General features: G+C 53.2%; 7 protein-coding genes across 7 annotated transcripts; 3 read left to right on the plus strand and 4 right to left on the minus strand.

Moving 5' to 3' along the window:
- Positions 1 to 61: 61 nt before the first annotated feature.
- Positions 62 to 2,602, plus strand: NCS54_00611800 (Hypothetical protein; the record flags this gene model as incomplete). The annotated part of the gene is made up of 1 exon (XM_053151591.1): positions 62 to 2,602. One exon carries the CDS (start codon positions 62 to 64, stop codon positions 2,600 to 2,602), a length of 2,541 nt encoding a protein of 846 aa, XP_053007566.1.
- A 3,922-nt stretch (positions 2,603 to 6,524) lies between these two features.
- NCS54_00611900 (Hypothetical protein) lies at positions 6,525 to 7,844 on the plus strand (the record flags this gene model as incomplete). The annotated part of the gene is made up of 1 exon (XM_053151592.1): positions 6,525 to 7,844. The coding sequence occupies exon 1, from the start codon at positions 6,813 to 6,815 to the stop codon at positions 7,842 to 7,844; it is 1,032 nt and encodes a 343-aa protein (XP_053007567.1). The 5' UTR covers positions 6,525 to 6,812.
- A 449-nt stretch (positions 7,845 to 8,293) lies between these two features.
- NCS54_00612000 (Methionine aminopeptidase 2) lies at positions 8,294 to 9,973 on the plus strand (the record flags this gene model as incomplete). The annotated part of the gene is made up of 6 exons (XM_053151593.1): positions 8,294 to 8,375; positions 8,427 to 9,199; positions 9,252 to 9,515; positions 9,565 to 9,729; positions 9,784 to 9,870; positions 9,917 to 9,973. The coding sequence occupies exons 1-6, from the start codon at positions 8,333 to 8,335 to the stop codon at positions 9,971 to 9,973; spliced, it is 1,389 nt and encodes a 462-aa protein (XP_053007568.1). The 5' UTR covers positions 8,294 to 8,332.
- Positions 9,974 to 12,640: 2,667 nt separating this feature from the next.
- NCS54_00612100 (Hypothetical protein) lies at positions 12,641 to 13,696 on the minus strand (the record flags this gene model as incomplete). Its single annotated transcript, XM_053151594.1, has 1 exon — positions 12,641 to 13,696. One exon carries the CDS (start codon positions 13,694 to 13,696, stop codon positions 12,641 to 12,643), a length of 1,056 nt encoding a protein of 351 aa, XP_053007569.1.
- A 2,236-nt stretch (positions 13,697 to 15,932) lies between these two features.
- On the minus strand, positions 15,933 to 18,044 carry NCS54_00612200 (Pyruvate decarboxylase; the record flags this gene model as incomplete). Its single annotated transcript, XM_053151595.1, has 3 exons — positions 15,933 to 16,192; positions 16,241 to 17,573; positions 17,628 to 18,044. 3 exons carry the CDS (start codon positions 18,042 to 18,044, stop codon positions 15,933 to 15,935), a joined length of 2,010 nt encoding a protein of 669 aa, XP_053007570.1.
- Positions 18,045 to 19,516: 1,472 nt separating this feature from the next.
- On the minus strand, positions 19,517 to 21,118 carry NCS54_00612300 (FAD-binding PCMH-type domain-containing protein; the record flags this gene model as incomplete). The annotated part of the gene is made up of 3 exons (XM_053151596.1): positions 19,517 to 20,488; positions 20,539 to 20,746; positions 20,796 to 21,118. 3 exons carry the CDS (start codon positions 21,116 to 21,118, stop codon positions 19,517 to 19,519), a joined length of 1,503 nt encoding a protein of 500 aa, XP_053007571.1.
- Positions 21,119 to 21,511: 393 nt separating this feature from the next.
- NCS54_00612400 (Beta-lactamase domain-containing protein) lies at positions 21,512 to 23,488 on the minus strand (the record flags this gene model as incomplete). Its single annotated transcript, XM_053151597.1, has 4 exons — positions 21,512 to 22,382; positions 22,440 to 22,716; positions 22,767 to 22,895; positions 22,948 to 23,488. The coding sequence occupies 4 exons, from the start codon at positions 23,486 to 23,488 to the stop codon at positions 21,512 to 21,514; spliced, it is 1,818 nt and encodes a 605-aa protein (XP_053007572.1).
- Positions 23,489 to 23,524: the final 36 nt, after the last annotated feature.

Raw genomic sequence — 23,524 nt, forward strand, 5'->3', positions numbered from 1 at the left:
CTCACACAACCCTGATGGACCTATTTTGTTCATTGTTCCTCTCTGTAGAACCGTATCCAAGATGGAATCAGAGGAGACAAAGGCTGCGATATCAAACGACGCGATATCAAACGACTCGACATCACCCCATGAAAGCAAACCCATTGCCACGGAGCTCAAAGATCCAGCCTTTGACGCCGATACCCCTGAGTCAGATCTAATCGAAAAGCTCAAGATCCTACTCAAAGAGCACGAGCGAGATCAAAACTTCCCCCATCAAGTCCTCGACCGAGCACGATCATATCTCAACAACAGCAATGACTCCGACCCAGAGCTCGCGCGGAGCATCTTTGCCGACTTTGAAGAGCAAAAGGATCTAATGCTCAACAACTCCATCTATCCTGAAGTTCGAGCCGTCGTCGATCCTACCGATGATCCTTCCCTCCCCGTGGGGACGTTTAGGGTGTTTATACTAGGGACGCTTTTCGCCATCTGCGGGACGGCAATATGTCAGTTCTTCTCATTGAGGATGCCGCCGATTGAGATTTCGACCTATGTCGCTCAGCTGTTGTCCATGCCCTTGGGCTTGTTGATGGCTAGGTGGCTTCCTGAGAGGAAGTTCCGGATACTATCTTGGGAGTTCTCACTCAATCCGGGACCGTTCAACCAGAAGGAGCATGTCCTGATCGCAATAATGACAAACGGTTCCTTTGGAGGGGGCTCTACAGGCGCATACATCGTTGGGATCATCCAGGTCTTGAAGCTGGAACGCTTCTACGGCGAAACCGTGCTCGCCAACAGTATCCCCTGGCAGATCACCACTCTGCTATCAACCCAGCTCATCGGGTACGGCTGCGCCGGGATGGCTCGTCGGTTTCTCGTTTACCCACCCCCAATGATCTGGCCGAAGGGATTGGCCAACATTGGACTGACAAAGGCGTTGTTCGACGATGATGGAGAGATTGGGCGAAGCGCGAATGGGTGGACTATATCGAGATACAAATTCTTCTACATTGCATTCGGCGCCATGTTCTTATACTATTGGATCCCAAACTACCTCTTCACCGGCATTGCACTCTTCAACTGGCCAACCTGGATATCCCCCGGCAACGTCACCCTCGCATTGATATCAGGAGCAACATGCGGCCTCGGCCTGAATCCGCTACCATCGCTTGACTGGAACATGTTGACGTACATGGTCGACCCCATCAGCATGCCATTGTTTACAGTCATCAACTTTGCAAGCGGGATGGCATTGGCGGGGTTCGTCGTTGCGCCGTTCATGTACTTCAACAATGTCTGGAAGGGCGGATACTTTCCGATCAACGGGAACAAGATTTACGACAACACGGGCAACATCTACAACGTCTCTCGCATCTTGAGTCCAAAGTTCACTCTCAATGAGACGGCTTATTACGAATACAGCCCGCCGTTGGTAAATACAACTCAATCACTCAACTATGTTGCCGTCTTCATGGTCTACATCTGTCTTCCCGTGCACATCTATCTCTGGCATCGCCACGACATGTTGAGTGGACTCAAGGCTTTTTGGTCCGGAAAGTCGAGAGAAGAAGAGTTTAAAGACGTGCACAATAGGTTGATGGCTGTCTACCCAGAGTGTCCTCACTGGTGGTACCTCATCATCCTCGTCCTCGCCTTGGTCATGGCTTGCGTCTCTGTCACAGTCTGGCCTACAGACATGCCCGTATGGGGCATCTTTCTCGCCCTCCTTTTTACAGCAATCTTGCAAATTCCTCTTGGTATTCTGACGGCCATCACCAACATCCAAATCTCAACAGCCTTCCTAGCCATGGTTATTGGCGGCTACGTCCTAGAAGGCAGAGCGATCCCCAACATGATCTTCAAAATGTTTAGCTTCATGTCGACACACCAATCCGTCAACTTTCTCTCGGATCTCAAACTGGCCCACTACGCAAAGATCCCTCCGCGGTGGGCATTTGCCGCGCAAGTCTGGGCGACTGTCCTAGCAGGCTTTGTCGCGCTCGGAGTCAACCACTGGGTTCTACGCAACATTGAAGATGTTTGTTCAGAGAGACAAAAAGACCGCTTCACATGCCCTCACACGCATTCCTTCTTCATGTCGACAGTCATGTGGGGATGCATCGGCCCCAGACGTTTATTCGGTCCCGGAGCTCCCTACGCTGCGATCACATACCTCATGCCCCTTGGCCTAGTCTTTCCAATTGTCATCTACTACCTTGGAAAACGGTGGCCACGATCATTCTGGAAGAATGTCAACTCACCCATCTTTCTGGCTGGACCACTGGGATGGGCACCCTTCAACTGGAGCTACATCCAAGGAGGCGTTCTGTTGGCATTTGTCTTCAACTACTATATCAAACGGCGGTACACGGAGTGGTGGGAAAAGTACGCATACGTCCTGACGAGTTCGTTTAGCGCAGCCATTGGAATCTCTGGGTTGGTCATGTACTTTGCGCTGCAGCATCCAGGGGTGGTGTTGGACTGGTGGGGGAATCGAGTTGGCAATGAAGGAGTCGATAGGGGTGGGTTTCTCAATGCTCAGAGAAAGCCGGTGCGATGCTCTCACTTCAAGGTACCTGAGAAGGGATTCTTTGACATTGATTTTGATTGGAGAGTGTAGTCGCAAGTTTACGCGTAAGATTCGATGCCTACAGATGTGTCTACATGGGATTTGAAATAGCCACGCTACTAATATTGGCAACAAGATGAAGACAAACCCGCAAGCCCGTCTCGTTTAAACATCTCAAAGCATGACAAAAACCGAAACCATGCTTCTGAGACTTTCCATCTCAAGCCGCCACATGCAGCTGAAAAGGTGCGCCTCAGCTTGGAATAGCACTACCCTAGAGTTTACCACGTCGTGTGCTGGATTTTGCCGCGCGGACAACGGCCACATGAAACGCGGCCATGGATGGGAACCCCAAATAGAACAGGCATCTATTATCGGAAAATGTCAACGGAGGATCGGAATTGCCACCGCTGGCCTGGATATGTTTAGCACTAAAGTGGTTGCTGACGAAAAGAGAAGGGCTGGCAGAGGATCACCAATCACGGGTTGGACACGGCAAGAGCCGCAAATATCTCAAACATGTTGGCTGCAGGCGACAAGTTGATGTGAATAGAATCAAATTATGTGCAGATTTCATGGTCTCTAACTACGGCCACTCCTACACTCGACGGAATTGACTGCCAGGTACGGTTGTGTTGGTTGATCGATCATTCAACTGTCAGTTCATGACGGCGCTTGGTGAACCCGAGGGAACGGTTTGTTAGCCAGAATCAACGGCCCAGCCCGAAACATTTGCAATTTAAATTTACTTTTGCGTGGGTGTTGAAGAAGCGCGCGTCAATTCGCAAAATGTCCCAGCTCTTCGGGACTCGAGACATTGGGGGCCAGGACTTGGGAGGCATCCCAGAGGCTGATCGGTTTCATCATAAAGCCCCTGTGACTTTTTATTATCAAGCGAGCAAAAAAGTAAGCATCATGACCAGGGGATGATGTATTATTAAATTGCCTGTAAACGAGAAGAGAAGCTCGACGATGATGGAGCCTGGATGCGGAGGGGGCAGTGCAGACAGGCGCGATTGAGAGAGCTCTTGCTTGCAGCTCGGCTGCCTGAGAGACCATCGTGCCTGCCTCGCAGGGCTGACTGGCCTTTCCCTTTTCGGCAAGCGCTTTGTGGTGACCACTCTTGGCGGTACGTACCTGCCCTTGATGAAACGAACCTCGCCACTCTTGGCCCTTTAGCAGGGGCCACGAGTTCTTGCATTTCTATCAACACCATGAATGAAGCACAGGTATCGTCACCAGCAACCATCTTTGGACACAAATGTGCGGACGCGTAAAAGTGCTGCCGGCTGAGCTGGATTCCGAACGGATGTCCGTATCGATCATGTCGCTCATTGGCCTAGTCCGTGAGGCAGCCAAAAAGGCAATCGCCCTAGCGACCAGCCCTGGCACACACTTGGGGGCCGTTGGGGGCCGTTTTCTGAGAGGGTGACTGTTAGCGGCGAGCAACGCGTCCTGCCGAGTTTTCTTGATCCATCAGCAGAGCCTGCAGGAAGAGGCAACTTGTCAGTCCTGACGCGTCAGGCCGAGTTCTTCCTAGCGAACGGCTCTGATTCAGAGCTGTATGAGGTTGCTCATGGGGATTGGCGTTCGTCTTGAAGAATATCGTGTCTTGAGAAGTGGCTGCCACAAACCAATCACACACGGGCCTGTGGAGTTACCGGGTTGGACGCAGGTCCCTTCACAAACGGCCGCGTGATGGATCGATTAGAGCCAGGCACGTCAATGGTTGCCCATGTCTTGAGTCCTGAATGGAGACGTCTCGGCAGGCAGCATCTTTGTCATTTGGATCTTTGGTTCTCCGGGGTATGCTGCACTCGCTGAAGCTATTCGCAGTAGTGCGACATCTTGCATCTCCAATTCCAAGGTCACAAACAAAATGCACGCCCTTGGCTCTGCATGCAGTCGAATCGAATCGACAATCGACAGTGGCTGCTTCTGGCTGCTTCCAAGACGACTTCCCTAAAGTGGCCGTTGAACTGAACTGTGCGTCCCGTTGTGACAGGCATCTGTGCCATTCATCTAGCTCCCGTGTGGTTTGCATCTTGGCGGGATGATGGACAGACAGGTGGAGGACGGCATACCCGTCAGAGGGGAAGAGGCATCCAATGATTCCTTCAGGATCATCAAACTCTGCTCAAGCTCTTGATCCAAAACCTGGGATCGATGCAAGGCTGAGCAGCCATCGCGATCAAATCCGACGCCAAAGCCTCTCATACCCTGGTGGAAGGGCTGAGGCTGTGGTAGACGATGTGGCGCCTCTGTCGCTAGACGACCTTCTAGCGCCGCAGCCAGATTGCCAGAGGCGTCCACTCTCGAGGTCCAAGCCTCGATAGGCGGACTCTAGGGCCCCCAGGCACTGCCCGCTCTGGCTTCCCACTGCTGCAGGGGCTCTTGGAGTTGAGACTCGGACTTGGAGATGTCGGACTTGGAGATGGATGAAGTTGCGGGCGAATGAGAGATGCCCGACATTCATGTCAATGATTGCGATTGCGGGACGACAAAGAGCACGCGCATGATGATGGGGCCGTATTGTACACTTTGACAAGTCACGCCCTGCCCTACCCAAATCCCGTCTCACTCCGTCTCCCGACTCGCCGGTTGGAGGGCGTGTCCTTGTCGCTGTCGCATTCTAGGACGAGGTCAGTGTGTGCAAGGGCGTGTAGGTGGCCTGTCTGCACTTTGCTCTAGCGTTATCGGCTTTCCTTTGTGTGTCTGCAGACTCGATGAGTCAATGCCGGATACAAGAGAAAATGACCCCATGATGCAGGTTTTTTGACAAGACGGCCGACGGCGGCTTGAGAGAAGGTGTTGGCGACATGTTTTTGCGTGGCCTGGGACTTTCCGAGTGAGTCGCAGTCCGTTAGGGTCGAATCTTTTTTGCGAGGCACCTTTTTTTGTGTGATGGTCTGGATCTGCTCATGGATGGTGTGCGCAGACCACCTCCCAGACACGAAAAGAAGATGGTGTACAGTACATGTCAATCGATGTCAACACAATTGTGTCCTTTGCGTTTCAACCCAAGGCCGCGTCTTGAGCCGCCTCCATCGTCATGAGCAAACTGTCAAAGATGCCATACCACCTCGTGGTACATTGACATGTCCAAAGTCCTACGCTTGGACGAATTTGTGGACGGGTTCCAAAAAGGTTGGCGATGGGTTCACCAGCTGGTGGGATACCGTACCCGTCAATGCCATACGTCCAACCCTTGATCGGATTCGCATTGGTTCGTCGCTTGTCAGAGTCCCCCTCGTCTCCCGTGTCGATTCCCGTCCCTCCCCCAGACGGGAAATAACTCGATCCTACGGACTGGACTGTTACTGGGCTGTGTTTTACTCTTCTCTGGTGGTAAACCCTTGGGACCATGGGTTGTCTCGGTCAGGGGTGACCCTAGCGAGACGGCCGTGGCTCAGCAGGCACCGCCATTGGACTGTCCCCTTGACCCAGGAAGAGGGAGTCATCGGCAAGGTTCTGATGGTGGACCTGGGGGCCACAAGGCCATTCCCAAGGCCATTGGCGCCCGTGGCAGGGGTCGTCTAGTGGCCGCAGACACTCACTCACAGACAGACCCTGGCTTCTAGGGCTGGTAGGCAGAAACGGCCATCCCCACCCTGAGCTCTGAGGCTGCCTCGGAGGGAACACCACCATCTTGTTCAGCCCAGGTCCCGATGTATATATCGCGATCCGCTTGGCGAACCAAAGTCCTGTTCCTATCCATCAGACTCGCTCAAACCCCAAGGCAACAACACACCCCATCTCCGCATATTTTCCACTTTTTGATACCCCCCCCATACTCCAAAGTCCATCAGTCCATTTCTTCACTCCCCAGGCATCCATCCCTACCCTTTCCTGATTCAGCAGTTGCCGGCTTACACTCAAGTCCCTGCACACCATCCCATCAAACTTCCATTGACCTGCGGCCTCTCTTCTATATAAACAAGGGCCCTCTTCCTCCTCTTGACCAGCCAAACAAAACACTCAATCCCATCTGGATCAGAAGGCTCATAAATACCCACGACCTCTCCAACAACAGCAGTCTCCATTGACTTCTCTCACCAACGCACTGTCGTCTCAACACCTTCCCATCGTTGTTGATAACGTCTTATACAACCGTCGTCGCCGTAACAGCAACCCTTCAGCAACACCACGACCAGAGCAGACTCGACTCTTTCCCAACAGGACTCGTCTGCCTCCTGTAGTTATCCAGGAGAACCCTCCTGTCCCGCGCAACCAGCGCCCAGAACCCTCCAACACCGACACAATGTGCACCACCAACATCTACACCTACGTCTACCCTGACGGCCGGACAGAGCAGTACTCGCAGCCCACGCTCTGCGCCAACTCCCGTCACGGTCAGGTCTGCGCCAGCAACTACGTTTTCCAGCACCCCAGCCAGCTCGTCAACTACGCCGAGACAACATATCCCACCATGACCCAGCTGCCTCCCACTCCTCAGTACAGCCCTGTGCCCTCAACACCATCCTACCGCTCTGGTGACGAGTCAGACCGATCATACGGCAGCTCGTCCAGCAAGAAGAAGCGGGCATCTGGCCTCTACATTGACGGCCACAAGGTCCTCGACTTCCACCACAAGAAGGAGCGTCGACCTAGCTCACGGCACGCTGATCGCATCGTCCTGGTCGACAACCCGCCAACTTCTCGCACACCACCTCAGACCTGGACTGCTCCTCACACTGCTCCCGCCTCTCCCAACCCCAACACCTACGTTATCGAGACCCGCGATGCTTCTCACCGACGGCCAGTGATTGTTGACGACCGGGCCAAGCCTGAGCGTCACATCATTGAGGTTGTCGACAACCACCGATCTTCCAAGCACGTTCGACATGCCTCCTCCAGCTCCCGTGACAGCCGGCACTCCGACAGCGAGGAGGCCCGCAAGATCCGACGTGAGCAGAAGCGAGAGGAGAAGCGACGAGAGGAGGCTGCCCAGCGACTTGCCATCCGCATCGCCGAGGCCAATGCCGAGATCGCTGGCCGCCCTGCAGTTCCCGCTCCCCCTCGCCCTCGCCGTGCCTCTACTTACAAGCGACCCTCAGTCGAGGTCCTGGACCGCGAGGCTGAGCTCGTCGAGGCCGTGCGACGACTGAACTTTGAGGAGGAGCGCCGAGAGGAGAAGGCCCGCAAACTGGCCAAGAAGGAGGAGAAGAAGGAGGAGGAGGCCCAGCGAAAGCGTCTGATGGAGCGCATGCAGCCCAAGCGACGGTCCACAGTCGGCCCCGGCAGCCGGCGGCAGCGAGTACTCTACGACGACGGCGTGTACCGCTGGGAGTAAGCGACTGAGAGTCTGATATCGGTTTCTTCTGTGTATTTCTTCTTGTATCATTGGCTTTCTTGATTGGGATCTCGGACAAACAGTACAGCATTTTGGTTTTATTGGGACTAGCGATTTGATTTAGATTTGGGCATGGTTATTGGGAAACTTGTACATGATATTGGATGAAAGCGCTTGGGCTTGGGATTTATTGATACCAACCGACACCACTCATTCGGAAGAGAGCCGATGAGGGAGGAATACGGAGAAATCAGATACACAAAAGAACAAAAAAAAGGAATCCAAAAATGGGTTTTGATTTTAAACAAAATATTCTGTTTCTCATCATATCAAGTGAAATCATCATGAGCACCTCATAACTTATCCATTCTGCCATTGTTGACCGCTTTCTTACTTGCATCATTGCTCGCGTGAGGAGTCAGCTCAGATCTCAAAATCATCCAAGCAACTTCACAATTATCAAGTCAACAATCTGCGTTCATGTCGGAATGGGCGCCAAGATATCTGAAGATCACCCCCCACAGGGAAATGGTACGAACACGACTCACCACCATGACTCTCGATGAGTGCTTACTGTGATAGGCGGCGGACCCCTCTCAAACGACCCTTGTTCCGCCGGCGGAGAACCAAGAGGCGCTCACTTGTCCCGGGATGGGGACGGGAGTGTGGGTGACAAAGGCGGCGACGACGACGACGATGATGATGACGAGGGTGTCGTTGGCGCCGTGCCGCTGACTGATGCATCTGATAAGAAGAAAAAGAAGAAGAGAAAGCCTAAGAAGAAGAAGGCCAAGAAGGCCACTCACCAATCATCCCCTCCGAGGGTGCCGCTGAGTGAGCTCTTTGCTCCTGGACAGTATCCTACTGGAGAGTTCCTCGACTATGAGGACACCAATACAGCTCGCACCACTGCAGCGGAGCTGCGTGCCCTTGGCCGCAAGCAACTTGAGGACCCTGCGTTCCTCGATGACTACCGCCGGGCGGCAGAAGTGCATCGCCAAGTCCGCCAGTGGGCTCAGGAGAGCGTCAAGCCAGGCCAGACCCTGCGTGACATTGCCAACGGCATCGAGGATGGCGTGCGAGCCCTCCTCGGCAACCAGGGCCTCGAACCGGGCGATGGCCTCAAGTCCGGGATGGGCTTTCCAACAGGCCTGTGCCTCAACCACGAGACGGCACACTACACGCCCAACCCTGGCCAGAAGGATGTTGTCCTGCAGTACGAGGATGTCATGAAGGTCGACTTTGGCGTGCACATCAACGGATGGATCGTCGATAGTGCGTTTACCATGTCATTTGACCCCACGTATGATAATCTCCTCGCGGCGGTCAAGGACGCGACCAATAGCGGCATCAAGGTGAGCAAGCATCTCTACATTCAACCGGTACCGGGGTTTAACGATGCCTCAGGCGTCTGGAATCGACGTGCGCATCTGCGACGTTAGTGCGGCTATTCAGGAGGCCATGGAGGGCTACGAGGTAGAGATTGGCGGCAAGACGTACCCGGTCAAGCCGGTCCGCAACATCAGCGCGCACAACATCCAGCACTACCGGATCCACGGCGGCAAGTCTATCCCCTTCATCAAGAACTCGGACCAGACCAAGATGGAGGAGGGGGAGGTCTTTGCCATCGAGACGTTTGGGACCACGGGGCGCGGCCGCTTGTATGATGACGTGAGTGGTTATGTTCTCTTGGGGGAAGAGGAAACTGACATCGGGATAGGTCGGAATCTACGGTTACAAGCTGGAGAATGGAGGTCCGTCTCCGGCGTCGCTGCCTTTTGCCTCGGCGAAGAAGCTGCACAAGGTGATCAAGGAGAACTTTGGTAACATTGTGTTTTGCCGGCGCTACCTTGAGCGTCTCGGCCAGGAGCGGTATTTGGCCGGGGTGAGTGCTAGAGTAAAGTGTTGAGGAAGAGTTTGTGCTAATGGGTTGAAAAAGCTGAATTGCCTGGTTTCCAACGGTCTGCTTGAGGCTTATGAGCCGCTTGCGGACGTGAAGGGGTCGTACACGGCTCAGTTTGAGCATGTGAGTATATCTACGCTTGAAGTGGGATGTGACTAATGATTTGTAGACGATTCTGCTTCGAGAGTCTAGCAAGGAGATTCTGAGTCGAGGAAGCGACTATTAGTTTGCTACTTGGTTTGATGGAGAGCCACGATGTTCAACACGGCTTGGGAGTAGTTCCTGCTCCATGGCAGATTCAACTCTGCTTCTGCATGGGATCAAGGAGATTCAACACTTCCCACAAACACTGCATGACTTCAACAGTTTGCCGTAGTTACCTTCACCACATTCATTTGATCAACTAGTCTAGATTGACTCTTATACAAACTATCATTTCAACCGTTTCGGTGTTGAACAAAGCACAGAGCTAAACCTCCGAAGTCGCAACTGTTGCCTGAAGGAATTGGCATGACACACCTCCAAAAAGCATGCGATTGGACATGTCCCGTCATTGACCAGTGATGAGTGACTCAAAAAGCTTGCTGCAAGCCAGGGTACATGCACAGCTGAATGAGGATGGTTTGAATGCTTACACCCCCACCATCACCCCTCGTCGATCAAGAGAGGGGAACTACCCTTTCCCATTTTGAGGTTGGATGCCTTGTGGTGTCATGGGGCCTGAGGAAGAGGGGGCGTGTCAGGCAACGGAAGAAGAGGGAAGATGGAGAGGGAATAACTTTTGTTTGTTTGTAACCATGGAATATGCCCTGGTTCAAACAGAAGTCCAGTTTCATGAAACAAGGTGTTGTAGAGAATGAGTGGTGATGCAATCACTGATGGCTTCACCGGGAACAACGACAACTAATGCATCTCTTGCATTCCATAGCTGCAGACCTATAGATGAGTCCAAGCCAAACACATGTGAAGCTCTACCAAAGTCCCAAAATATACCCATGTTGCGAGTCTTGGTGTTTTCCTTTCTCCTCTTTTCCCCAGGCACCCACGCACGCTAGCGCAGGACATCAAAGAGCCCCTCCCCCACGTCGAGAGAAGAGGGAACTTTGGTCGCGCTCCACAACCCTTTTTCCAGTTCGTGTTGGATGGATACTCGGCTTCGGCTTTATCGAAACTCGCAGTGCGCATTTCCACATGCGCTCAACCTGGATGTCGTTCCTTGATCTTGTTCTCGCCTTTCTATAGACATGGATGTATTTGTCTCAAGGTGTCTCCGAGTGCCTGACACGCCCCCTCCTCCAAGTGAGACCACACTCGTGTAGATTCGACAAGTCATGAGATGAGACGAAATTTTTAATCAAGGCTTATAGTGCGGGTTTGTCTTGTACCTTGCTTTAGTTGAGCCGGACTCATGCAAGTTGGGGGATGACTGCATCTGGCTCACGAACCTGTGCTTGGCTGGGCAACCTACCTGGGCGAACCAACCAAGATTATCACAGCTGAATGTTCTCTCTCATATCTTGGTACCATCTGATTATTTTAAGTTTCGGATCACAAAAATGGCCGACACAGCTGTGCCAAGAGAATACTCGTATTTGCCTTTGCCCCACGTATCCTTGGGAAAGGCCGGTCTGGGGATAGCCTCGTATTTGTCTTCTGACAGATCCGAACTGACCGTGATTAGAAATGCTTACGTTGAAGTGGGAAGCCCGTACTTTGTCGGTGTCGGTTAGTGAGTGTATTTGGGCTGGGCGTGCTGGGCTGATGTGGGTTGCAAGTCTGCCACTCTGCTGTAATTAGAAATCGCTTATTCTACATTGGCTAGTATCAAGGCCCAATTCTTGCCGATACCAACAGGGAAAGAAGAGTGTGTTTAATCTTCGCTTCAGTAATCATCGTGGTCGTTGCTAGAAGAGCGTTGAGTGGCTGAGGAGTTCAGACGCCTCTACATTGGAGAGCATTCCACAGTTTTCTTCTGGTAGTTGAACAAGGCGAGTATATACGTCACCAGGACATAGCCAGCATTAGACTAAGCGAGGATCATCAGCTAGGATTATTTAGTAGTGGTAACTGGACGATCTCCTGGATCTGACAGTTCACCAACTGCAACATCCCCGTTGGGCGCAACATGAACAACGAAGGGTTGCAAATGCGCGAAAAGAAGGAAAGATACAAAAACTAAAGAAAAACTACATAAAATTTCACATACCACTTGTTTGCGAATCGCGCCATGATTCTGAGTGGTGCCCACACGTAGATGTTGAAGGTGTCATGTCTTAGACAAATCCCCAAGACACTGAACCTTCTCAGTGAAACAATATTGAACTCTCACTCACATCCACCATCAATCAAATTCTACCGTCCCATGATCCCCTTGACCGAGACAAACCTCCACCCTTCACCGAAGCCTCATTTCTCGCTCCGACCCGACGGTTGACCATGTAACCCTCCCCTTCGCATCTTATCCGAAAGGGGGCCACGAGGACATTGAAACGGGACATGTGCGCACGAAAACAGCACAAAGAGTGTAATTCTTGCGTCAGAGTATACTTGGTGTGACGGAGCTTGTCGTTGTTTGGTCGAAATGCTATCAACCTCGTGACTGGTGATAACCAATAGTCATCCTCACACGCTCACAACAACAACAACAAGAGGCTTTTGAATGCAGTCAATTATGACCTAGTCTGGGTATCGAAACTCAATATTCGCTTCATATGTGCCTTGCCATCTCCCATCAATGCCGCGCCTAGACTATGTGTCAAGTTATCCCACAGAATACTTAATCCTCGATATGGCCGTGACCCGTATGTACAAATAGTGTGCGATGCCTTCCACATATGCTCTGGTAAAACTCCTTGGACAAATGGAAAATAGTATGAGTATGGTATATGCGTCGTTAAGCCACTGGTTGTGCTTCCTCGCGTGGCCTCTTGCCGAGCCTCAGTGTTGGCACGTCCAAATTCTCGAGGATATGCTGATGCTGGGCTGTCCCCTCCTTCAATCTTTGATAATGCTTCTGTAAGCGTTTCTCGCCTACAACCAACTCGAACCCGACAAGGAAACAGAAGCTGATTTCTAGACGGGCCAGCTCTGCCTCGCTGACGCCTCCCACCTTGGCCATCTTGGCATGAGGATAGGATAGGTCCTCGAGCGCCTTCATTGCGACCCGGAGACCAGCCAAGACCAGTCGATGGGCATTGCGTCGAGTAACTGGAATAGCTCGCTCGTCAACTGCCAATCGGTGTATGTATAAAGACGTGGCGAGGTATACTGCCGTGCTCATGGGGCAGAACTGGTGCAGACGCTGGAGATACTGGTTGATGCTAATGGGCGGCTCGTTCTTGCTATAAAACTTGCGCGTAATGGCGCTGTGCTGAAGATTGACGGGCTGCGAATCGGCACCGACAACAACGTATGGCTCCGATTGAGGAGGCGGCGACATGAGGCCCGCGGGCTGCTTCAGCCGGACACCGTCAATGGCGTCCGAATCGTGACTCTCTGGCTTTGGAGCTGGCGATTCCTTGGCGGCGGCCAATTTCTTGGCCTCGAGCTCGGCCTGCTTCCTCATCCTGGCGAGGTTCTTGTCCGAGTGGGATCGCACAATGTTCTCCTTCTCGGCCTGCATGCCGCTCATGTGCGGTACGGTGGGAGACTTTGGAGGTGGCGTCGGGGGTACGTCTCCGGTTATCCTGACGAGCAGCTCGACGCCGGCGCTCAGCAGGGCGAGGGCCTCAGAGGGCGCCATCTCGAAGAGGCCATGATCGGCGGCGGGCTTCGAGGTGGATTGATGCTTATCTTCGGCGACGATCAGATGGGGATCGGACGAGGGCACTGGGGGAGGAGGCGGCGGTCGGTCGGGTGTGGGTTTCGGGTTTGAGTCGGGGAGTCGCAATGGGATGCTGCCGGCGTGCGTCTCTGTCGCTACGGCTGCCGTCGAATTGTGGTGAGACATGGCTCAGTTTGCAGAGAGCGGGTAAGTGTTTAAGAGGTATGTGTTGGTGGTCGTCAGGATATGGAGCCGTTGACGCGTCTCAGTCTCTTGATAAAGACAAGGCGCTGCGCAAGAACCGGCTCGACGCCTTTCATGATCTCGTCGCTCAAGAAGAAAGAAAAGGAAAATTGAAAAGCGCAATGGAGATTGGGAATTCCAGTTGTCGTGGGGCCCGGCGCTTTTTTGTTTTGTTGCCTTTTGCGAGCGAGCGAGCGCAAACTTGCGACTCGGGGTGGGACGAGACGAGCCAGGCGCCGTATGTGGATCCTCGGATCTAGACCTGGACCCTGAAAGTGGGAAGCGCTGGGCCGCTGTTTGTCGCTGCAAGCAAGAGCCGGGATCCCAAATCTCGACTCCTCTAGATGGTGGTGTTGGCCATGAGAATCGTACAACGGTTGACGAGGGACATTCGACGAAGACGGTCCGACTAGCGGGTCAGGATCAAGATGAGAAGGATCGCGAGCCTCAGCCGCGCGTGCAGGCTGTCTGTAAGGAAGGAAATGAAGGACGCTCCTACAAGCGCCGGCGATGGCGAGATTAATAAAAGCAAAGGCAAGTTGTTTTTGTAGTGTCGGCGGCTGGCATGACCTTGCAGTCCCAGTCCCAGTGGTTTTTTGCCTGTCACGAGCCAGGGCGTGCGTGCGTATGCGTATTGGGTGCGGGGGAGCTAACTTGGAGATGATGGCTCTACCGGGCTTCCCTTTCAGCCGATCTCTCGGGTTAAGCTCTGGTCCCGTAGCGTAGCTGCTGTAGAAAAACAAGCTCCGTTGAATGGAATGCTGTCAATTCGCCTCTCGGGTCGGGTTCGCGGAAGACGACAAGCTCGTGTTATTCAAGCGGTCGATTCCGGACGTGTGTCTCCCCCTCATCGTATTATTCCGGCAAGATTTGCCTGCCCACGAAAGGATTCTAGACCTTTTTGTGAGTGATCATGCTTTCAAACTCGCGGTTAATATACAGCGTAGTAATAAAGAGATGATCACCTCTCCTCGCCAAGAGGTCCATGGGCGAAATGTCGCCTGATGATTTACGTGCTTTTTCCTGGCTGTTGATCGAATCGCTGGGTCCTCTCTGCGCCGCCCTCAACTTCCTAGTCGAGGCTAGGGTGATGGGCGCTTAGGACGCTACAGGGCAGGAGGGGCAAAAAAGACAACACCAGGCAGTACGGAGTGTTGATATATCCTCCACGAATGGGAGCTACACAGAGATTATAAGATTGATGAAACTACATGTAAATTAATTAGAGAATATGGTTGTATCTTATCTATTATTTCAGTATTTTTATATGAATCATTACGTCGTAAACCAACAGTATTTGAGAGGACTTAACCTTCAATGTCTCATTATTTTTAACCCCAGCACAGAGCACTCTCGCTAATGATCCGGCGCTACAGCGCGTCCGGGAGGTGGCGGTCGCCCCGGATTTTAGGCGGGGAGGGGCACGCAACAGCAACTCGACCTGCTGACCTGAAGGGATCTACAGGAAACGGGGGATGGATTCGATGTAGCGACTCCAACATCAGACTTCGCTTCTGCAACCCCCAAGCGCCCTTGCCACGTTTGAAGAGAGACAACACGAGATGAAAATGAGGCAAGATTGAGTGGCAATGTCTGGAGCGTTCAAGAATCTCCGCAATTGCACCAGATACGACTGGAGACGGACGTTTTGAAGCTAAATGTCCGGAATCGTCCATTCCCAGGAACTGTTCCCTCGTGGCCTCCACGATACGCAGGTCTTGCCAGCGTGTCTCGCATTGAAGCATTCGTATTGGGACCAAAGCTACTGCACCTTGTGACCCAGCTGCCAGGGACTAGGTCTGACTGTTTTCGTTTCAAAACGCCTCGGAACTTTGTATGAATGCGTCTTGATCTCGGGGTGGAGATGTTTCCGTGTTGAGACCCAAGATACGAGGTTCCCACGCAACAATCAATCAATCTTTAACAAAGATCCCCACTGGTTCACCTTATGCAGTCAATCGCCTAGAACGAAGCGGAGCTGTCTGTCAATCGAGCAGATACGATGACAAGATACATGAAAGAAAATATGCAGGCGAATCAACCGAAATCGTGTTATCAGTTGACCACATGCTAGCGCCGTCTCAGGTGTATTTCCCGAGGAGCCTCATAGGTCTAGAACCATCGCTTTATTATCTTTCTATCATAAAAATTTCATCATCTCTGCGTGCGTGCCGCTCCCTTAGCAGTCGGGCGCCACCTTGCAGTCCACCACAGCAGTCTGGCCTGCCTGCACCTTTGCGATGGCCTCCTTGAGCACGCTCTCCAGCTCAGACGCCTGGTCTACCTTGGCGGCGTGGATGTCTCCGCCCGCGGCGGCCTTGGCGATGCCGGAGTAGTCGGGCACCGGGTCGAACGAGATGTTGATCTCCTCGTTTGTGGCCTTGGAGCCAAGGCCGTCGGGGTGGACGAGTAGTAGAGATCTGCGGGGAGCGTTCCAACCTGTCGAGAGTCAGTAAGTTGTTCATGATACTAGTTCATCCCACTTACCCTTGTTGTTTAGCACAATTGTCAGTACGGGAATGTTGTATCGTCTCGAGATCCAGTAGACGCTGCCGGGGACAGTGAAGAGATATGTTCCGTCTCCCACAATCTGCACCACAAACTTGCCCTTGTTCTTGCCGCCATTCTCAGCATCAGTCGCCAGCTTGATACCCAGAGCACCACCACCGGACCAGCCAAGGCCACCACCACCGCAGTTAATCCACGAGCCGGGGATCTTGGGCTGCAGGTTGTCGTGCACGAATTGGGTGTTGGTGACAGCCTCGATGGCCCAGAGTGTGTCCTCGGGACAGAGGTCGCGGAGCATCTTGGAGAGGTGACCGGTGCCGAAGCTGCCGTCTGCCAGGGGCTCGGCCGCCTTGGCGATTGTCGCCAGCTTGTTCTGGTATGCTTTGGAGCGCTCCTCTTCGGCCTCAGCAGCACTGGCCTGGAGCTTGCTGCTGAGCTCCTCCTTGTTAAGGGCTTCGGTGATCTGCTCCACTGCTGTCAGAGCATCGGCGCGATATCGGGCATCAGACTGGATATAAAAGACAGGCATCTGCTGCTTCAGGGGATCAACATCGATATGGAAGATCTTGGCATCCTCCCGAGGCTTGCATCGAGTCTGGATCCAGGGCACGTCGCAGTCAAGGACGATAATGGTGTCGGCAGTGGTGATTGCATCATCGGCGCCGAATCGCAGACCAAGCCAAGCGGGGTGGTCTGCGGGGAAGCACATATCGCTGCCACCAGTGTCCAGCACTCGGAGCCCCTTGACCTTGTTCGCCAGCTCGACCAGCGCGCCGGGGATCTGGTGGTTTCGACCAGAGTATCCTGTGACCAGAAGGGGTGACTTGGCGCCAGCCAGGGCCTCGGAGATCTTGGTGACAGCGCTCTTGGGAAGTCCTCCGAGCTCGATGGGGTCCCAGTGCTGCTGCTTGAGGGAGTAGGGCTGGAGATCAGCCTCCATTACCTCTCGTGCACCGCACAGATATACCGGACCTTGAGGGTCTGAGGTGGCGAACTGCAGGGCGCGGTTGACCATTTGCTTAACGTTGGATCCAGTCTTGATCTCGGCCGAGTATCGGCAGTACTGGGAGAGGATCTGCTTCTGATCGGGGACATCCTGGATCCAGTGGATGTACTCAGTACGGCTGCCGCGGTGCTCTCCTTCCTGAGTGAAAGGTGAAAGACCAGCAAACACCAATACAGGGGCTCTGCCAGTGGAGGCATTATGGACAGCTGCTCCAAGGCCCTGAGTACCAACATCAACATGCACGATAACGCACTGAGGCTTGCCTGTTAACCGGGCATAGCCATCAGCCATGGACATGGCCACCATCTTTCAGATCGTCACGTCAGTTTCTGAAGTTCAAGTCTGCAAGGTCAGACATACCTCATTGGGACAGGTGATGATTGTGGGAAATTTGCCCTTTGCCTCACGCTGACCCTTAACCATGGCCTCGATAATACTGGGGTGGTCGGAACCCAAGTTGACAAAGCAATGGGTGATGCCAGCCTCCCAGATGGCCTCGAAGAAGGCAAAAGATGCGGTGTACATCTTGGGGTTTGCTGACGAATACGGACGAGAGATGAGACTTGTGGGGGAAGGGCGATGCAGAGCAGTCGAAGGACCAGACTTTTGGTCCCTGGCTGCTACTGTATGACGAGTTGAAGAAGAAGCAGAATGACGCCCGCGGACGGAGGAGGACGCAGCGGCAGTGTTATATCCGCGCAGAGCAGAGGCCCCTGTAGGTCCACGGCGTACCCAGAGGCTCGGGGCGACCAATCCGGAGCGCTGTAGTAGGGCCATGGTTCGGTAGGATTGTGCTTTTATGGCGCATTGTCAGTATTACGCAGTTCCTACTGTAGACGTGGGACATGAGGAGACACGCTGTGATGTTGCCGAAGGGGTCCCGGGGATCGGAGGACGGAGGGGTAGTGTGGTTGGGGCAGGGGTTTGTTAGCGGCCCGCCTTGGCGACCGGGAGTGAGAGACGGGATGTGAAGATGGGGGGTCCCTTGTGGAGGCTCCGTCTTGCAGCGACCGGGGGTTGGCATCTTGGGATTTTAGACGAAGGGGATCAGACGAGGAGTGGATGGTGAACAGCAGATGAGACGGGAGCACTTGGACCAGGGACGGAACGAAGAGTGGGCGGGTATAGGGATTTGTGGATATGATGTTGGTAGGCGAAGGAAAGGTTGTTTGCGAGATGACAGGGTGGGCGAGTTCGGTGTAGGAGGGGTTGTCAAGGTGAGAAAAGGTGAGTGAGGATGTAAGTGAGGCTGGTAGGTATGTATGGCCAGCAGGGATGCCAAAGATACAGGTCAAGGTAAGGGTGTGGTAAAGTGCAAGATAACAACAACTCGCCAATGAACCTACCTCACGTACAACTCGTCTGGTGATAACTTCAAACCAAAAGAACCAATGAGGTGTAGAGTTGGAAAGTCAAGCTTGTTAGTTTTAAGATGTATGAAAGAAGAAACAAAGCATAACTAGTTCCCGAAAGTCCGGGTTTTGTTTGCCGCCTCGTCGAACCGCAACAACCTTCTCCGCTCCCTTCCCCGCGGATGCAAACATTTGGAATTTGTTAACACCCCCCTTTGTTACGTCCAGGTGGGTCTTTGTGCCGTGGCTGGCCGTATCAAGACGCGGAGTAGATGATGCTCACGAGGGCACATAGAGCTTCGGGTTCAGTTACCCAGAGGACAAGATAGAGGATGCGGGGTTGCGCGGGAGCTAATTGTGGGAATAGGGTGTTCTTGACAAGCGTATTTGGAATTGGCGTGCATAGAGTTGAACCTCTTGATAAGGCGAAGTCTCCGAGGCAATATCTTTGCCAATTTCACCTTATGAATAGCCGTGCGCACCTTGAGGATTGATTTCCCACGTGCATCCCCTGGCCTAGAGCCTCATGCTATTTTATCCAGACACGAGACGACAACGTGGTCAGGCAAGGACCCTCGACATCGACCTGAACTTGAGGTGCTTGCAGGGTGGGGAATTCAGCCGCCGACAGGACTCCTCTTAGTGGGTTGAGGATCCTCTTCGCATGCCACCTTTTGGCCTGTACCCTATAAGCGATGGTATCATGAGTGGGCGGTTAGCATCGTAAGGCATCACGCTGAAAAGCATCACAGACATTGACGACAATGATCTGTGTTTTGTGTTCAACATCTGTGCTACACAAGTACACTCGGTACCCTGGCCTTTATCGGCATCCAAACACGGCATCCACCGGAGCCCGTCTCGGCATGCACTTTATAGGTCCGTTCGCTATGGAGGTCACGTCTCATGATCAGCCGGCTCCACGCCTTGCGGATTGCTAAACACGTCTTCCGGGTCCCACGTCTTCTTTACCCGCGTCAGCCTCTCCAGGTTGTCCGCCCAGTAGAGCTCCTGCGCCGCCGTCCGGTTCATCCACCCATCCACGTACCCGGCGTACGTGGATCGGGCGCCCGGGGCCGCCCGTAGGACCCGCTCGTGTACGCCGTCAAGAAGCCCCCGTGTTGAGTCCGATACTTTGCCCACTCCGGCGCCGTAGGACTGGTACATCATTATCTTGTCCCGGTGTGGGTATGCGGTCGCGTTGCCTGCCGTGTCGGCCGTTGCACCGCCTTCGATATTGAAAAGGATGACGAAGGGGGCCGTTTGACTCTTCTTGTTCTCAAGGAAAGCGAATATGTCGCTAATAGCTGTCTCGTTTAGCATGTCTTTCCTCCGTAAGGCCAATGATTTGGTGTAGAACGCCGTCGGGAGACTCATGGCTGCGCATCCCACTCTTTCTGCTTCATGCAAGAGGTGGCCCATCCAGTTCGTCAGCCAGATGGCACCATCCTTAGCCCCGGGGAGTCGATCAGGGATTCCAGATGCGCGGTACTCTGCGTCAGTTCCGAAGAACGTTCCTGTGATGAGTACGCCTAGTGGTTGGACGACAAAGAGGCTCGCAAACCGTCGATCGAGGGTTGGATCAGTAATCAGCGCCTGCCAATCCCTGTATAGAGTCGACATGTTTCCTGGAGTACCAAAGGCAAAGTTGTAGCTGTATTCGACAACACCGTTGGGCTCCGGATGTGTCTGCACCGCGAACTTGGTGACGATACCAAAGCTGGCGCCAGCACCGCGCAGTGCCCAGAATAGATCCGCATTCTCCGTCTCGCTCGCTGTACGGATGGTTCCGTCTGCTGTTACCACTTCGACTTGGACTACATGATCGAGAGAGGTCCCCCACAGGCGTGAGATTGGCCCCAGGCCGCCCTTTTGCCGTATTAGCCACTGTTGAGATGCATCAAGTCGTCGAAACTTACGATTGTGAAGTGTCCCCCTACGCCCACACTCGAACACGTTCCGTGAGCCATGGCCCGTCCACCGTTGGCATGAAGATGCGCGTCTAGTTCTCCAAGATGCATCCCTCCACCGATTGACGCTTGCCACGTCGAGTGGTCCATAGTGAAGTTTTTGAGGTTCCTCAGATCAAGCACCACAGCCCCGTCAACCCCCCCGAGGCCAAAATTGCTGTTCTCGTTAGCACAGCTAGAGGTGACCTCCCTGATGATGCCCTTACCCATATGAGTGACCGCCAGATCTGGCTTGGACCTTGAATCCGTTTTCCTTTGCGCATTTGACCGCTCCAGAGACATCAATGGCAGTCCTGGGTCGAAGAACTGCCACGGGGGTCACTGGAAACTCGAGATTGAACGGTATCGCCCAAGAGAAGAAGAGGTTGTCACCAGGATATCTGACGCAGTCAGGGCGGCTTGCACAGACGGCATCGAGGCAGTCGCGAATAGGCGTGCTAGTGCCGCTCCCCATGTTGATAAAGTAAGATATGAACAGTAAAAGATGGAAGAGAGGAACTTGAGGGGCTAGGATCAGTGATAAACGCATGATGGCTGTATATTTTCAAGGTTATCGTAGGTAGATTGTGCTGCAAGTCGATGCATCATCGAACCTTTGTGTGTGGCCTACCGGATCTCTTAAGACGAACATGTTGATCAGGATAATACCTTCCGTCTCAATCGTCCTGCTTTGGCAAGGGGGCAAGTAGGGAAGTTGCAATCAATGCCGATATCCGCGCCCGTGGCATGGCAAAACGAGAAGAACAAACACCGATTATCTCTAAAGGTGCAACTAGGTCCAGAAAACCCCGAACAGTTTTATGTATAAAGCAGGTATTGGCAATATTTAGAGTTGTGCTCCGTTGGTGTTATATTGACCGGAGTGCTGCATAGGTAGGTGAACATGAGCAGTCCAGCATTTCCTGCTTAGCAGCAACATCCTCTATTCTTGCCTCTGAAGAGTCTTCCTTGCCCCTCGAGCTGTGATAGCGGTAGCCCTCCCATTCTCGTCAACATCAAACACAAAGTCATCGAGCCCAATGTTGCCATATGGCGGCTCGCCAACCCCAGCCCAGGCACCACAACCGCCAAGCCAAGGCTCATCTCTTGAACCAAATACGCTTTCGTTGGTGTTTAGACCGTATACGCCCCTGAAAGCGACTTTGCCGCCCCCGTGAAGTCCAACAGGGTAGAGGCGCAGATTGGCGCTTGGACTTGTGCTGGATACGGACTCGGCCATCGACAGGGCTGCGTAATATGTGACAAGCAAGTCAAGGTCTCCCGAAGTCCAATTCTGAACTCCAAGACCCAAATGCCCGTCTAGACTAACAATCGTCATCTCCATGGAGTTGTCAGTCGCAACGTACGTACCCGCAAGGTTCTTGATAGCCTGCTCAACGGCGGCAGCCTCAAAGGCTGGGACCATGATGTCTGTTACCATCTCGTTGATGATGTTCATCTCAAGAGACCTCCGGTCTGGTCCACTAATTGGAGGCCTGCCAGCGATGTTGACCATAAACCCAAGTCCATGGTCGGGCGAGAGGGCCATCTGGGCATAGTAGCCTAGAATCCCGCCGTTCTTTGTGTAGAGATCCACTAAGCGGGTTCCTGAGGCCTTGGAAGATGCACCTGGAACTGAGGGGATTTCTATTCGTCGAATTTCCCAGGGCATGCCGACTGAGAAATGGCTATCCGGGGTATTGGATATGGGCTTCAGCCAACGGCGCGTCGCCACTGGGGATAAAAGAGATGAGGAAAGAATCGACTGGCCGATGGCTGCCATGTCAGATCCGGTGGATAGCATAATGCCCTGACTGAGATGGCCTCGAATGTTAGAAAGAGTGGAACCCAATTTTATAGGCCATACTCACGCGCTCGAAGTCTCATCTCCGACATCAATCTTCCAGCCGCTTTCAATCTCGTCTCCGGGGATGATGGCATTCAGGTTGTCGGTTACCGATGGCGTTGATAGGTACGTGGCGTTCAAGTGAAGAGGGCGCACAATGCTTGACTCAAAGACTTGGGAGAAGGTCTTGTTTGTAATGCCCTCCAAGGCGTAGGCTAGGATTTGGAAGGCCGGGTTTGAGTATATGGGCATGTTGAACGGCGCTGACACTGGATGGAGAGCCTTTATGCTGTCAAAGAATTCTATATCAAGGTGAGTAAATGGTGAGACAGTATGCCGTGGGACAGCATACCTTGTCTCGAGCAGGCAGGCAATTCGGTATCGCTGCCGCAACTTGGGATCTCATTATTTGGTAGGACAGGAAGACCGAGCTGCTTTTCAATGGAAGCGTTGTAGGCAAAGGTAAGGTCAGCAACTGAAACTGTAGCCCAAGTCAGTATCGGAGTTGAACAAGCAAAAGAAAAATCACATACAATCCTTCAACAGGCCAGCTTGGTGCCCTGCCAGAGCTCCGATCGTGATATCCTGCCATCGCACCGCATCAACAGCTCTATCATCAGGCACGGAAGCAGCTGCGAGTTCGGGAACCCATTTCGTGACGGGATCGTTGATGTACTCCATGCCAGTGGCTGCCAAGAGGGTGTAAACCGCCACTAACTTGGAGACGCTTCCAATCCGGAAGACGGTGTCCCTGTTCAGGACGCCTGCGGTGAGTGAGTCTTTGATCTGGGGTGCGGCATAGCTGTAGTTGAGAAGATGTTGATCCGTGGAGAAGACTTCGAGATGGAAGGAGGCGTTGGCAGCGCCTAGAGTTCCGTTGCTCAAAGCTACATCGAGGCTTTGTTTCAAGTTGTCGATGGCCTTGGTGACAATGGTTGACTTGAGCACATTAGTGGGAGCAGGATAAATAGGGCCCCATAGAGGACAGTCATGGGCGGTCTGGGCCTCAGACAAGCTGAGGAGAGTCAAGAGCCCAAGGACAAGTCTCGGTGTCTTTGAAGGGTTGATGAACATGATGAGTGAGCTGGCTGTGATCCGTGTAAGAGAGAT

The sequence above is a fragment of the Fusarium falciforme genome, chromosome 4, assembly GCF_026873545.1.
Source record: "Fusarium falciforme chromosome 4, complete sequence".
Lineage (NCBI taxonomy): Eukaryota > Fungi > Ascomycota > Sordariomycetes > Hypocreales > Nectriaceae > Fusarium > Fusarium falciforme.